Source organism: Pristis pectinata, chromosome 9 (assembly GCF_009764475.1).
Source record: "Pristis pectinata isolate sPriPec2 chromosome 9, sPriPec2.1.pri, whole genome shotgun sequence".
Lineage (NCBI taxonomy): Eukaryota > Metazoa > Chordata > Chondrichthyes > Rhinopristiformes > Pristidae > Pristis > Pristis pectinata.
This window is the reverse complement of record NC_067413.1, coordinates 69,742,710-69,758,555: the sequence shown is the minus strand read 5'-3', so window position 1 is coordinate 69,758,555 and position 15,846 is coordinate 69,742,710. Positions and strand designations below refer to the sequence as shown.

Here is a 15,846-nt window from a genome sequence, read left to right as displayed (position 1 = left end):
TTGTAGCTAATCTGGTGTTTTATAGAGGTTTGTTACTACTTCCTCGCTCTTGTAAATTTTACTTACAGCGTGGTAACAGGCCCTTCCGGCTCTAGTATTTTCTCATAAAGCCCATATGCTATTTTAACCACTTTCACAACATGCTCTACCGCTTTCAACAAACCACCCCCATAAAGCCCCAGATTGCTCCTCCTTTTAGAATTGTGCCCTCTGGTTAATATCACCTCTTCACATTCTTCCCACCAAAATGTAAGATTTCATGTTCCTCAGGTGTCTAATTTTATCTGCCACCTATCTACCCATCTCACCAGTCAGTATGTTCTTGAGATCTAGTACTGTCATGTTCAAAGTGCACTGTGCCTCCAAGTTCATTTGCTATACATGCTGAAAATCTGATACAAGATGCTCACCTGGCCAGGCAATAACTGTAGAAAGGAAAACAGAATCATTTTTTTTTGGAATGCAGTAACTGTTGTCTTGTCCTTAGGCAGCTCCTTGGGATTGAGGATGACTTGCTTCTACTCTGAGAAACAGAGGTCTGCAGATGCTGGAATCTGGATGAAAAACACAATGATGCTGGAGGAACTCTGCTTGCACTCTGGTGGTTTTCTGGATCGGTGCTGTTGATGGTATGGGGGGGGGGGGTGGGGGGGGGGCGCGCAGAGATGGAGGCTAATAAGGCCAATGTGGGAACCACAGACTCCAATGAATGAGGCAGTAGATGCCTGACAGCTTGGAAAAATGATGGGTGAATAGAGCAAACCACCTCCCATACCAATTTCACAGATCTTCTGTGCGCGCTCTCAATGCATGTATTCAGTGTCATCCTGAATTATTCTTCTTCACTTTGGGCAGTCATAGGCCAGGAATTACCAAGGAGTCAGTGAGGATGTTACATTTTCCTTAAAGTAGTTTTGAGGACATCCTGGAATCTTTTCTTGTGTAACTATTAATCTCTTCCCTCGACAAAGCATGGAAGAGCAGCCATTTCAGGAGACTGGTGTCAGGCACATCCTGTCCCATGAAGCCAATTGCATGTAATTAGGGCCTAAGTGGTAGAAATACTGTTCCTGATAACACCAACAACAAATCACTTATCCTTTCAGAGGATTTTAGAGACAGCATTGGCAATATCTTTCCAGTGCCTCAAAGTGCTCGTTGGCAGAAGTCTCTTAGAATTGTATGGGAGAGTAGGGATCACTGCTGCCTGGTAGACCTTGAGTTTCGTGCCAGGTTTGAAGGTTACATTTTCAACCAACCTGTGTGGTAACTGACTCATAATCCAATTATCTACTGATAATTTTCTATTTTTGTTTTGAATCAGTCACTTTAATACTCTATTTGGAATTTCTAATTCAATTATTATTATGGATAACTTATCTGAACTTACATTGTGGCACATTAAATATTGAATTCTCCCTGTTGTAAGACTTTCGCCTGACCAAATAGTGCAAGGTTATTGTTTATCCATTGTCTCTCCACTTTAAACTTCACCAAATATGCAAGTTTGGCAAATGAAGCCATTTCCAGATATCATCTTAACTAAAGGTTCACTGGTATTCCAATTCCAGAGAAGTAGTGGGTATTCAGAAATCAAAGGAGGAATATAAAACATAGGCTCCAAATTAAACCATACAAGTGCACCCCAAAGCCATTGAATTTTCTAGTTTCAGGTAAACAACACCCATGGTGCTCTTCTCCCACCCATCCACCTAGTTTTCTCCTCCCTTTGTTCGCCACTTCCACCCCCTCTTGATTCCATTTGGCCATCATCCCCACCCCATCTTATTCCACCAATCATTTACCAGCCTTTGTGACCCCATCCCACTCACTTGTACTCCTATATGTTGGCAATCTTTTCTCTTCCCTCTCAGACCTGATACAGGATCTTGACCAAAAATGTCAATGTACACCTTTTGCCTCCACAGATGCTGCTTGATCTACAGTTCTGATATTCTGTTTTTTTGTTCCAGCATTTGCAGTTGCTTTTGCCTTGTACCCAAAAAAATGTGGTTGTTACATGTAAACTGAACTGAAATGGCTGTTTAAGATTATAAAAGGAAGAGACCAAAATTTGATTTCTTTGCATTTTCATTAAACAAATGGCTCAAAAGCTTAGCAATGATACAAATAGGCCTTGTGTTCTAGAAAGGAAAGCTCCATCTTAATGTCAAATAACCTTCATAGGAAAAGCACATAGTTCAATTCTTTTTACTGACAAAACAAAGTACTTCTCACATCTTATTCCATTATCATTCAAATTATTCTAATTCCTTCATCTCTAAAAATGCATCATTTCAAAAATGGAAAGCAAAAATCACTTATTTACAGATCTGGCAGTGGAGCTATGCAATTACCTTGGTTTTGAATATATTGTCAAGCGACAACAGTTTCAGCTTAGCATAACTAAGTCATGGAATTACCAAAGATGGCTGCAGATAATAAAGCAAGTTAATGTAAAAATATATTTCTCAAATAATGAAACAAGTTTCAGTAACCAAGATCAGAAGGAAGAATTAATAATTTTAACTTTATAGTACTTCTGTTCTTAAAGCAGACGAACAGTTTTCCCAGTTACAGTTAAGAAGTCTTCATCTGCCAGAGCTCGGAGTGCCTCTTCAAACATATCCTTGGTAATAGCCTAAAAAAAAATCAAAACTCTAATTAGAACTAATTTGCATACACAGAAAAAACATTTTCAGTGCCAATGTGTGTGTAGACAGATGTACGTTCAGTAACAGAGCATCAAGTATTTTGCCTTCTGCAACATTAGCAGTTCCTGTCCTATGACAGGACATATCCAAATTTTATTCCCTGTTATTCCTAACCACACTACATACAATTGCGAAGACTTAGGACAGAAAACATGAAAGTTAAAGTTCATGAGCATTCTAACACCAACAAGTGGCAAATTCAAAAAAATAAATCACAGCGTTAAAAAGCAAGGTAAGAAATCGCATTTGTGCGTTCATAAGCCATTCTTGCTATGTAACCTCAGACATTAACAGAAAAACCTTGGCAGGGGCTTGGTAAACAATCATTCGTACAGAGGTGATGGCAGAGGACTGGAGAATTACAAGTGCCATTATCTTGTTCAAAAGAGAACAAATGTAAGCCTGGGCAACTACGGGCCAGCAAATTTGAACCAAGTGTTGGTGAAGCTCTTAGAAACAATAATTCAGGAGAAAACTCACAATCACTTAGACAAGGATCCATTAATGGAAGCCAGCAAGGATTTATAAAAAGGCTATTTGACCAACCATGTGTTCTTTTTGACAAGGTACCATAGGGACGAAGGATGAACGCAATGCAATTGATGTGGAACATATGGATTTCAAATGAATATTTGATTAAGTGCCAAATAAATAAACTCATCAGCAATGTTGAAACCCAGGGAATAAAACAGGCAGTAGTAGCAATGGATAATAAATTGGGACAAAAAGAAATAGCATGGAATGGTTAATTTTTCAGACTGAAAGTAGACAGTGGTGATCTCCTGGGTTCAGTGCTCAGATTTCTGCTTTCACCAATTTGTGTTTTATGATTTACAGACACAATAAAACTTGAAAGTATAGTGAATTATGATAGCGATAGACTTCAGGAGACACAAATAGGCTGTGGAATTATCAGAAATGTGGCAACTTCAATTTAATGCAGAAATGTCTTTATTGATATTTTGGTAGGAAGCCCAAGGAAAGGCACTATAATATACAGTTCTGAAGAGATTACAGAACTTTGGGATACATGCACCTAAAGGCTACAAGACAAGTTAGGAAATTGTTAAAAATGCAGATAGGATCAAAGGCTCCATAAACAAGAAACACAGTGCAAAATAAAGCAGTTATAATGAACTCTCATAGATTTAGGGCATGAATGGAGTACTGCATCTAAACTTTGGGCAGAATATGAAAGCCTTGGAGAAAGCCCAGAAATAGTTTATTAGAGTGGTTTCAGGATTGAGGAATTTATGATAGAGGGAACGGCTGGAGAATCTGGGATAGTTCATTTTAGAGCAGAGATGGTTGAGAGGCAATGTGATACAGGTGTTCAAAATAGTAAGTTGAGACAGAATAGATAAATTCTTTCCAGTGGTGGAAGGATCCAAAACCAGAAGACAGATTTGAGAGTGGCAAAAGAACCAAAAAGGCGGCACGAGCCATTTTTTTTAAAAAAAGAACGTAGACATACAGCAGTGGTGAGAATCCCACAGGCAGTACTTTGAAAGAGTGTCGGAGGCAGATTCAATCATGGATTTCAACAGGATCAGAAACTGAAATAAAAATTAGTGTCTTGGGGGAGAAGTAAGGAAGTGGAGCCAACTCTTGCAGAAAGTTGATGCAGACTCATAGGGCCTCTCCTGTGCTTTACCATTCTATGATTCTATTGTTTAAAAAAAATCACAGCCAGAAACAGGAATTCATCTTCTTTGGGTGTAAACATGCATCCTAATTCCACTATTACCAGAAATGGCTGAAACCACTACCGCCGAACACAAACACTCCCATTTTACGCAAGTCATTCCAAAACTTTTCCATTCGAGATCAGACATAACTTACGATTTCAGATTGACCTCTTAGGTCATCAAAAAGCTGTTGGTATCTCATAGCTAGAGTTTTGCCTTTGGACTGAATGAGCTTCTTCAAGGCTTGAGCCAACTCCTCCTTACGCTTGCGAGCAGTAGCACTCATTCCTGAAATAAATCAAATGTGCTGTTAAATACAATATACTAGGTTGATCCTTTGAAGCTGAATTATGTGATTGCACCACATCTACAAGATAATTATCAAGATGAGAATGTTAAATCTGAAGGGATACCAGTGTCTTAAGGGACAGTGTCAAACAAATCAGGTGGTTAAAAAACCATTTTATATCAATAGTGCACTGGAACATCAATCTCAGATCCTCATGGATTAGTGGTATATTCCATTTTCTAGACCAAAGATCTTATAGCATCTCCAAATGTATCTGATAATTAACTGCCAAACCTGTAGCTGGTTTGTACTGTGCAAACAACCACAAGGAAATACTTGGAGACACAAGAGAGACTGAAGATGCCACAAGGAAATACTTTATCCTTTCCCACCATCCATGAACCCAAATAGTCCTTTCAAGTGAAGCAGAAATTCACTTGCACTCCTTCCAATCTAGTGCACTGCATTCCATGCTCATAATGTGGTTGATTCTATATTGGAAAAATCAAACACAGATTGGCTGACCACTTTGCACAGTACCTCCACTCAATCCTCAGGGGCAATCCTTACCTTCAAATTGCCTGTCACTTTAATTCTCCACCCCATTCCCATTCTGCACTGTTCTATTGAGGCCTAATGCAAGTTTGAGGAACAGCATTTTATCTTTTCTCAGGACTCAAAATTTTCAGATAACATGCTTTTTCTGAACAGAATCATTGATACCAGACATTTCTAAAACATGGTGCACAGCATCTTTCTTGCAAATTAATTTTACGTTAAGTTGTGCTGCAATTGAACTTTTAACAAGCAACTGAATTTTTGATTTCAGCAAAGCCTATAACTCTGTCTATTTTAGATTGGAATTATGTCAACATTTCTAACATAAAATTCTGTTTTCCTGGACTCAACACCCAAAATGAAAGCAATATTTTTTTTTATAAACACATTACCTGTAGTAAGGATAGATATATCTACAATTCCAGTCCTTGGGTCAGTTGCAGACTGTTTCAAAGCTTCACGGTGAAGACGCTTTGCCTCTTCTACATCTATGTTTTCAACTTTTTCAGAGAAGCGCACCTTGGCGTAAGCTTCTGCCAGACGTATCAATGACTCCAGTTGTCGAGGATATGCTGATACCATGCCCCTTCCACTGCCAATTTTCCTCATGTCTACATAAGCCTTGTATCACAAAGGAGAACAGGAAAATGTTTAGTATGGCAGTACAATTGAAGAAAAATGTTTTCAAAATATTGAAATATTACATCAAAAAGGGAGTTCTCACCTCAATAAGTGATTGACTGGCTTCTTCACTAAGCCTAGGATGGACATAAGTACGGGCATAAGCAATATAGTCCCTAAGCACTGCCATGTCCAAGTATTCTTCTTCCATTTCTTCTTCACTTTGATAATAAAGTGAAACCAAGTGGTGGGCAAGACGTCGATCATAAGCTTCATCTTGTGGGTCCAACATAAGGAAGATCAAATCAAACCTATAAAAATAATTAATACATTTGTAACACTTGTGCAGAATAAAAGGTTATTCTAGGATAGATTTTTTTGAAACATTAGAGATAAAAAATGATTCATCTTGATTGAGAGTGTTTTCTGAATAAATTATATTACCTAGATAAGAGTGTATGTGGAAGCTGGATGTTTTCTATAGTTGTCTTTTTGGGGTTCCACTGTGATTCTACTGGATTCGCAGCTGCCAGGATAGATGTTCGGGCATTCAGCTGGCAGATTATTCCAGCCTAAAATATAAAATTATGGGTTTCATTATTAAACAAGAATCAAATTTCATCTCAGAAGTTCAGCTACAGCACAATTGCAGTTAAATCAATAGATGTTGTAAGATGGTTTCTAATTATTTTGGAACTAAAGGAAATTTACTATAATTTTTGGTGATATAATATAATGGATATCAACTGTAAGTAATGCACTAAAAAAAAGACTTAAGACCTTACAGACATCAGAAAGCAGTATCTGATTCATGCATTTATACCAATTTTACATGTTTTACATATTGTAAAAATATTGGCGGGCTTTTACAAACAATCCCTACCTTAGCAATGGAAAGAGTTTGTTGCTCCATAACTTCATGCATCACAGATCTTGTGCTATCATTCATTTTGTCAAACTCATCAATGCAACAGATGCCATTATCACTAAGAACAAGAGCACCAGTCTGCAAGACAAGCTGTCTTGTTTCCGGATCTTTTGTCACATAAGCAGTAAGACCTACAGCACTGGAACCTTTACCAGAAGTGTACTGGCCTCTGGGTACTAGATTGTACACATACTGGAGCAACTGAGATTTGCTGGTACCGGGATCACCACATAAAAGGATGTTGATCTCTGCACGGAAATTGCCACGACCGGTGAGACTGAAGTCTTTGCGTGTCCCACCAAACAACTGCAACAAGATACCCTGGTGCAAAATAAAAGGAAAAAAAAAAATCAACACTGACATATTATCTGGTTGCATATGCTGCTTGCAAGGAAATGCTGCACAACTAGTTACCAGTCCTGTTCCTTACCACTGAACTTCCTTTTACTATTTTTCAAGATTTATTTTTCAAGATCATCCACAAGAGCATTTTGTTTTTGTAACGACAGGGAAAGCAACAGTATTCAGCACTGATCTAGAAATATCCACAGTGATTTGGTGATCTCTGGGGCCTGAACTACTTTTTCAAACTTGGTTGCCATTAGCCATCACCAGTTATAAAGGGGTGGACGAGTGGGAAGAGGGTAAAAAAGTCCCCATCAACCAACAGCCATATTGTCTCAAGCAATGCCAAACTTTCAGGCAGTAAACCAGGAAGGGAAAAAGGTAAAATCCTTTGTGTAATGTTTAAAATAGGTTAGCTGAGTGCAAAGACTTAAAACATAGACAAAATCAAGGTAGAAGCTAAAATGCCACATAAACAAGGTTAAAATACATTAACTTTGAAATATCTATGAGAATTACAATGTACAAATATATTATTTTAAGGGCCAGGTAATATTAACAGCTTTATTTAACATTAACAATTCATTTAAAAACTTAAGTAAAATATTTTGCAGAAAAAAGTTCATAAAAAATTTTTCATTAATTCACTAATTTCATTTAATTGTGATGGAGAAGGCTGCAAATAAAAGTTGCCCATGGCGGAGCACTAGATTATTGATAGCAGCTGAGATTTCTGGAGTAAACTACATGTGAATATCCAGGAGCTGTTGCTAGTTGCACAGCACCTTAACAAGCAAAGTCAGAGCCAAAATGAATCATGTGGCAGAATTACTCTGGAACCTGGATGCAGAGGCATGGTGTACCACAACCAATAAACAGATGCAATTTTCAGCACTGGAATTTCCTATTCTTGACCTTGCAGGTGACTTGTGGACTTTTCAGATTAGGAGTATGGTGTGGGAAAGTGGTAAAACAGGAAAAAAAAGAACAAAGAGCAAGTACCTTACAAGATAATCATGCAGTTCTGAGGAAGGTACCAGGAAGTATATAATTGGAGAAAATGCAAGTGATTTGCATATAAATATTCACAATATTTAATAAAGCCAAATAATATTACATATATGTGGTGCCCTCTAGGAACACTTTTTACCTTTTTGATATCCTCATGCTCATAAATGCTAGGAGCCAGTGCAGCAGAAAGTCGCTCATAGATATCGGGTTTCTTAGACAGATCTTTGAGCATCTCAACGCGCTGCTCAGTAAACAATTTCTGCTCCTTTTCATCATCAAGCCCATGAAGTCGTTTTTCATCAGTTTTGCGAAAGTGAATGACATCAATGTGAGTTTTGTACACCGATTTCACGTTGCTTACTCGTGGATTTACTCGAATCGGAACAGCTCTGTAGATGCCTAGCAAAAAAGAAAGATAAAATCTTTCACTTCCTCTAAAAAAAATCACTCAAGCATCTAAAAGCACACTCTGGAGATGCAAGGGATTTATTTTAGAAACATACCTGTGCCTTTCCTACTTGAAACAAAAAAAATCTAATACACAAATTTCAACATTTTACAAGTATAGTACTTACCCGTGACATTCACACGATCACCAGGCTGCACTTTATCTACCAAGTCATTGTGTGCAAACAGAATAACTGTATGTGGTGTCTGCCCTGCAGGCATATCTTCAGGCGACTCTTGTAACTTAACCTGAAAAAATTAAAAGTTAAAGAAAGGATAATCAATAGATTTGCAACTTGATGTGCAGTGTGACCGTCTCTCAGGTAAAAGCAGTTGGTGAATTTGAATTCCAGAAGGAGACTTCGATTTTTTTTCCAAAAACAAACTTTTACAATTGCTTACATTTACGTTCACCAAATTTTTAAATAGATTTCAATTTCAAAATTTTGTTTCATCTCATACTTTAAACTTGTTTTTACTTCCCCAGACTTCTCTGCCCTTTACATCACAGCAAATGGTTGAAGCAGATTGAATAAGTCTATTTTGACCACCCTGTTTAAGTAGTTCTGTAGCAAAGTTTACAACTTCTCATTCAGCACTTTCCTCAATGACAGTCAATTCTGGGACACTTCTACAACCTGGCAATCATGAAATATTTTCATTGCTCATGGTAAAGCACAGGGGATACTGGCAAGTCAATTATTTCCACCACATTGAGCCAAATTGTACTGAATCTGACACAAAGCCTGGTCTCTCCTCAAAACTACACTAACTTGACACAAATGTGCTCGGCCTTTGGGCCCTGAAGACATTGGGCGAGATGTGGTGGGGCTTCAGAGACAAGTAGGCCTCAGGTTTCTACTGCCATCACCAAAAAGTTTGACAGAATTAGAGGCGGATTATTCTGTGCAACGCTGGGGAATAGAAACAGCTCAAGACTCTACTGAAGACCGGAGAGTACAGGCTGCCTCTGTTGCTTAATAAGTCAGACTCGCAGCAGTTGGGGAATTAGTCTAGTGCAAATTGCCAAACATCAGAGTTTCTGATCCAGCCTATCACGTAAACCTTTGTAAAGTATTAATGCTGTATCAAATGTTAATAGTTATTTGTTAAAGCAATGCATTATGAGGCAGAGAACATATCTTTTTCCACTCCAGTTATTCAAAAATTCCTTAAAGACCTATGGAGAAATAATTGCAAAACTTACCATCTGCTTGTCTGAGAATAGTGAACGGTTGTGGATTAGAGCCATGCTGTGTGTGGTGTTGCAGTTCTTACATACAGATGGCTCAGCAATCCGACCGCGGTCAACTTCCACTCTTGTGCAGAAAGCACACACTTGACAACTGAAAAATGCCTCTTGCATCTCAGGAATCAATTGTGAAGATCTGATCACCATGCCACTAACTGTGATCAATTGATCAATATCTGCAAGAAAAATAAAGTAACCAACATTATGCTACGGTAGATGACTTACAAGACAGAGTCATATACTTGCATCGTAAGCTGTTTAACAGTTAGCATTAATTTTTGCACCAATTAAAAGAAGCTTCCATTATTCTAGTAACCACCCTACCTTCTGGATTCAGGCTTCTCATGTTTTTGGTTCTCAAAGCATTGAATGGTCGAACTTGGATCTGATGCTCCAGTATAGAGTCAGGAAAACGCTCAAAAAAGAGTTCATTGACAGCCATATCAAAAGTAGGAATCACTTCCTATATACAAATAAGAGAAAGGATTTATTTTCAAGGCACTGGTTAACGTTTATAAATGTCAATCTTCTTTCAAAGTTGGTCATTCTGAAACAATTGTTTGTTGTATAACAACATGCATTACCTGTGGATAACAAATCAGCTGCCTGTAGAGTTCAGGGTCAAATGCTCTCAAATGAGAAGAGTTCACATTTAGGAATGGCTCTCCTACCAAATTCATCTGCAACCAAAGCACACAGTGAAGTTCCCTTCAGCTCTGAAATGCCTACACAACAGAGATGTAACAAAACAGGTGAGATCAAGCTACGCATTACCTCCTCAAGACGTTGCATGTAAAGTGGCTCATTCAGGTCTAGGCCTGTAATTTCATCTTCTTTAGCAGAAGGGTCAATAAAACGTTGAAGGAACCTCTAAAAGAAAACAGTAGAATGATTACTTTCTTTTGAAAATATTGAAAACCACATCTCTCAACTCTTGCTAAATATCACACTGGCCTACTCTACTATTGAAAAACACGAACATACAACGAACATACATCAGAACAGATCCATACCATCAAATGTCAAGTATAATTACAAACATCCAGAAAAATAACTAATTCTTAGTGTAATGAACAAATTAGAAAGGATGCTTTGGTTTTGTAATTGTTGACATCTCTCGACATTTTGTTTTACAGGAAATGGAGGATAAATAAGTATTGTTTCCTATCATATACAAGGGAAAGGCTGAATACCCATCTAAGACAAAAGAACAAATCCAAACAAAACAAGGTACAGTTACCTGAAATTTTTCTTTGCATGCAGCCACATTGACATCTGTTCCCCAGATAACCAGCTTCTGTCCAAGGGATTGCTCACTGGTCACAACATCATCTGCTGAAGGCTGAAGAGATCAGAATCAAAAAGTTAGTATTGGTAACAGTGACCACAAAGTCACAAGATTATTATTAAACACCTGTCCAGTTCACTACGACCCTGCAAGGAAATAAATTTGCTGACATTATGCTGTCTGGCCTATGTGTCCTCAAGGAAACACCAACACGGCCAGACAGCATGTCAGCAAATTTATTTCCTGACATTTAAAAACCATTTCAAAACTGATGTTGAAATACCCATGTAGTTCAGGGCAATTAAAAATCAACAATAAATAGCCAGTGATGCCCACATTTCACAAATAAGACAAAAACTAACAACAATCTTAGCTAAATGAGAATTATCATAAGCCTAGATAAGCTACATTATTATTAGGTACCCACCTGGTCTGCATGCAAGTCAACCTGGCGGGCCTTGCGCGCAGCAACCAAGATCAGGACGTTGGCCGTATTGGTGTGCCACGTGCACCACTGCGAGGTGTACCTTCCACTCTAGAGCTGGGAGTGCCATAGGTCAGAGGAGAACTTATGTCAAATTCACTGGCAGCTGCAAGGCAAAATATTTTGACAATTATTTCAACAAAAGAAAATGTGACTGAACAGAATATTTGCAAAATATATCATACACAAGAACATTCTGGCGAAGTTTCTAACAAATTATGGCAGCTGCTCCAAAGATTAAAAGAATTCCAGCATCTTAAAATGTTAAGCACAAGGAAACTGAAGCTAATGTAAAACAAAAGTGGGTCGGTGCTGTGACTTTCAATCTAATCCTGCCACCTCAAAAGCAGCATAACACAAGCTTATTCCAGTGGAAAATTAAAGCTGGCTGTGTTCCCCAGTACACTCTATGTAGCACTCTACTGTATCGAGGCATTTAGTAGGAGTAAAATATGCACTGCTGTGGCTGTGTTACCCTGCTATAAATGTATGAATTGTTAGAGTTCACTTGAAATGAAGAAACAGCAAACCTGAGTGGCGTGATCGTGCTGGGCTGGATAGGAAGGAGGACTCCTGCACAGGTGGGCTCTGAACATCTGCTGCTGGAGAAGTTGGCATCGGCTGCAGCTCCCCAGTCGAGATGGAATCATCAACTCGCTGCCTTTGTGAAGGTGGAGACTGCACTCCATCACTGCGTGCTGCAAGAAATAGGCATATCATTAGCAACATGCCACCACATTTTCACAGATGTGCATTTTATAAATACAAGTAATAACATGATTCTGGCCTCATTTGGACATCAAGTACAAAATTAGAGGGTCCTTTCCCCACTAGATGGAGTCATTGACAGCAAAGCAAAAAAGTTCTGGTATTGTAGGCTAATCATCTCAGCACCAGGACATCAATGCAGGAGTTCCACAGGGCAGTGCCCAGGCCTAACTATCTCCAACTGTTTCATCAATGACCTTCCCTCCATCACAAGGTCAGAAGTAAAGACGTTTGCCAATGATTACTTAGTTTCATTCACAACTTTAGATGACAAAGCAATCCATGCCTGCTTGCAGCCAGACCTAGGTAACACCTAGACTTGTGATCCTAAATAACAGACAACATAAACGTCATACCAAGTGCAGATAAGAATAACATTCCCAATAAATTCAATGACTACCATAATCAAAAATCGTCCTCAACACTACTGACTCTAAACAACTAGATCAGCTAGATGCAAACTGTAGTTGCAATGGGTCAAAATCCAGTTTTTTGTAATGAGCAACTCCTGACTCCCAAAGCCTGGCCAAAGCACATCAAGAGTGGACCTTCTAGTTGCTCGAATGAGTACAACTTCAACAACAAAAAGCTTATCACCATCCACAAAGCAATTCACTCCACTTCAAACCAACCTAAACCTTCTACTAGCAGCATACCTTGACTGCCTCACGGCAATTTGATGCATTACAGGAATTCGCTAAAGGCTCTTCAGTGGTGATCGTGACTTCCAAACTTACATCCTCTCTGACCAAAGTCGCTGAGGGCAGCAAGCTAATAGGAACATCACCACTTGCAAGTTCCCTTCCAAGTCACAATCTTGACTTGGAAATACTTTGTTGTGTTTTTACTGTCACTGGATCAACAACATTATGGGGAGCAACCACAAGAAGACTACAGTGAAGGCAGCTCACCACCACCATGTTCTAGGTGATTTGGGATGGATGCAATTGCTGGCCTTGCCAGTGAATCTTACATTCTGGGAATGAATGCAAGAACATAAACACAAGATGAATAGCACATCACATCTACATTGAACTTTGCATTATATGCGAAGAAAATTTTGCAAAAGTACACAAAAATTTTAGATATATTATCTAAATTTAGATCAGCGACTACCAGTCTACATTATCCAACCCTATTCTAGCACGGTTAGGGCTGATTGCAAACCAGGTGCTAAGTATCTGGCCATGGGAGTAAGGTGAACACTGAGCAGAGCCTCTTAGTGTTCTGTTTGGGGGAGAAAATAATGGCACTGCACTCATCTGTTTCATGCGAGTTCAAGTTTCAAGGTTCATCTTCTACATTGGAAAAAACAATTAATAATGTTAATATTTAGACATGCATGTCATTCTTAAAACATTTTTTAAATGCTACCACTGAATAGTTTATCAAGTTAAATTTCTTAAAAAGTTAGAGCTGTTAATTAAGAGAAACAAATTGCAGCAAATCCTAGATCTGCTCTATGATGAGTACCTGAATGGAAAGCAATCAACAGTTTCATTCAACTTATTTTGAGTGGTGAGTGGAAGGAAGATGGAATGAGGACGTGAACCAGCTGGATATTTAGCTAATGAACTCATGGTGTCATTAAAAATCAAAGCTTAAAGGTCACGTCTAATAATTCTAAAATAATCATTTATGCAACAATAACTTTTATATAGAAAATGCAGATGTTCCGGTAGTGCATTCTGTACCCAACAAATCTGAATTTCTAAAGGCTTCAATAGCTCCTGATGCATATGGATAAAAGAACAGTAGGACATACGTGTGGAAGGATTACTGCCTCTTCCACGCTTGCTTCCCTTACGACTGGGTGTGGATGTTGGGGATGACATCTTTAGCACTAGGATGAGAGAAAGAACATTCAGCTATGCATTCAAACATATCTGTCAGACTTTAATGTGGACCAAGGTCAAAGTATCCGTTTCGCTTTAGTGACAATCAAAACAAATTCTCTGCTTTAAAACAGAGAATCAGTGCAAGCTTGACGCAAAGGCAATTAGTTAGTCCCTTACACTTAACCATTCCTTTTGCTAACGTGGAAAACAAATAAAACTACAGATGCTGGAATCTGAAATAAAATAATTTTTTTGCTGGAAGAACTCAGCCAGTCGAGCAGCATCTGTGGAAAGAGAAACCAGTTAACGTCTCACGTCGAAAACCCTTCATCATCGTCCTGCTAAAGTTTTCCTTTTAAATAATGATCTAGTTCCGTTCTGAACACCATGACTGAATCTGTCTCCACTGAAAGCCCAAGCAGTGTATTTAAGATTCTAACCACTCACTGCATTAAAATGCTTTTTTTCCCCCAGACCATTTTTACGATCATCAAAACCAAGCTGTAATAAATTGGCCTATACTTATTTTTCTTATTGAATAAAATCTGTGCGAAGAATGGCCCAGATTACTGGTGATCAACTGGCTGCTTAACATATACAAGATAATTCTATACTGTTTAAAATAAGTCTTCCACAATGTTGTCCAATGAAATAAGGAGATATGTTAAAATTACATTCTTGCTTTTCTGTTCTGGTGGCGGAGACGGTGGCACACACAATAGGGGGAAAACAATTATTTGAAGAAGAAAAAAGTTGAGCTGATAGGGTCGTTCTGAGTTGATAAACTATGATAAACAAAATAGTCTTGGGTTAAACATAATTTTCGCTAATGACCTGTGTGAGGGTACAAAATATAGTACAGTATCGGCAACACGAGGAGTTTTAACACATCAAAATGCTTAAAGTCAACATTATTAAACTAAAATCTCTTCAATACATTCATAACCTTCACTTTTTCTTTTATAAAGCGAGTTAGGAACTATTTTAGAGCCCAAGAAATAAAACTGAATATTTATCAATCTATTGACCTGAAAAAATACTGAACATGCATCCTACCTATTTCAATGGGCAACTAAATGTTTTGTTTCGATTTCAACTTAATTACACACTTATCGATACAAAAATAACATAACGACAATCACCTCGATACTCTAAACACAATGCAATTTATTTACTTCTAACTGGCATTTCTAACTCACAATTTTTTACCTTATAAATTTCTCCCACAAAGTCCAGTTTTCGCGCGGAATCAATCAGATGACCTCGAGTCCGCGCGCTTTTCTACCCAATCAGCACCGAAACGCCAGATTTCGGATAATCTATCTCAAGCGGAAGAGAATCGCATGTGTATTGCATTTGAAACATGAGTTACATCCCCCCCCCCCCAAAATGATTTAATTGGAATTGTAATCCTAGTTGAATATTACAATGCAATGCTTGTCCTAGTGAGAAACTAGAGGCAGAGGCAACACTGTTCAGTGTAAATGTCCCTCAACCCCCCCCCCCCTCCTCCGCCTGCGGCGCTGAGTCGGGCTGAGCGTAGAACGCGGGGTTGGCGGAGTTGGAACGCCGCGTCTCGCCGGGACAATGGCCGCGGCGGCGGTGGCGGCTGGAA

The 15,846-nt window shown here is 38.6% G+C and overlaps 1 protein-coding gene across 1 annotated transcript; it reads right to left on the bottom strand.

The window, feature by feature from the left end:
• Positions 1-2,073: 2,073 nt before the first annotated feature.
• On the bottom strand, positions 2,074-15,393 carry mcm4 (minichromosome maintenance complex component 4). Its single transcript, XM_052023807.1, is given in 19 exon segments — positions 2,074-2,641; positions 4,557-4,690; positions 5,642-5,870; positions 5,974-6,181; positions 6,315-6,442; positions 6,754-7,119; positions 8,294-8,553; positions 8,730-8,850; positions 9,809-10,029; positions 10,178-10,316; positions 10,438-10,533; positions 10,628-10,723; positions 11,094-11,195; positions 11,569-11,610; positions 11,612-11,629; positions 11,631-11,731; positions 12,156-12,323; positions 14,159-14,236; positions 15,374-15,393. Coding segments are annotated over 18 exon segments (2,592 nt in total). The 5' UTR covers positions 14,229-14,236; positions 15,374-15,393; the 3' UTR covers positions 2,074-2,548.
• Between the last annotated feature and the right edge of the window lie 453 nt (positions 15,394-15,846).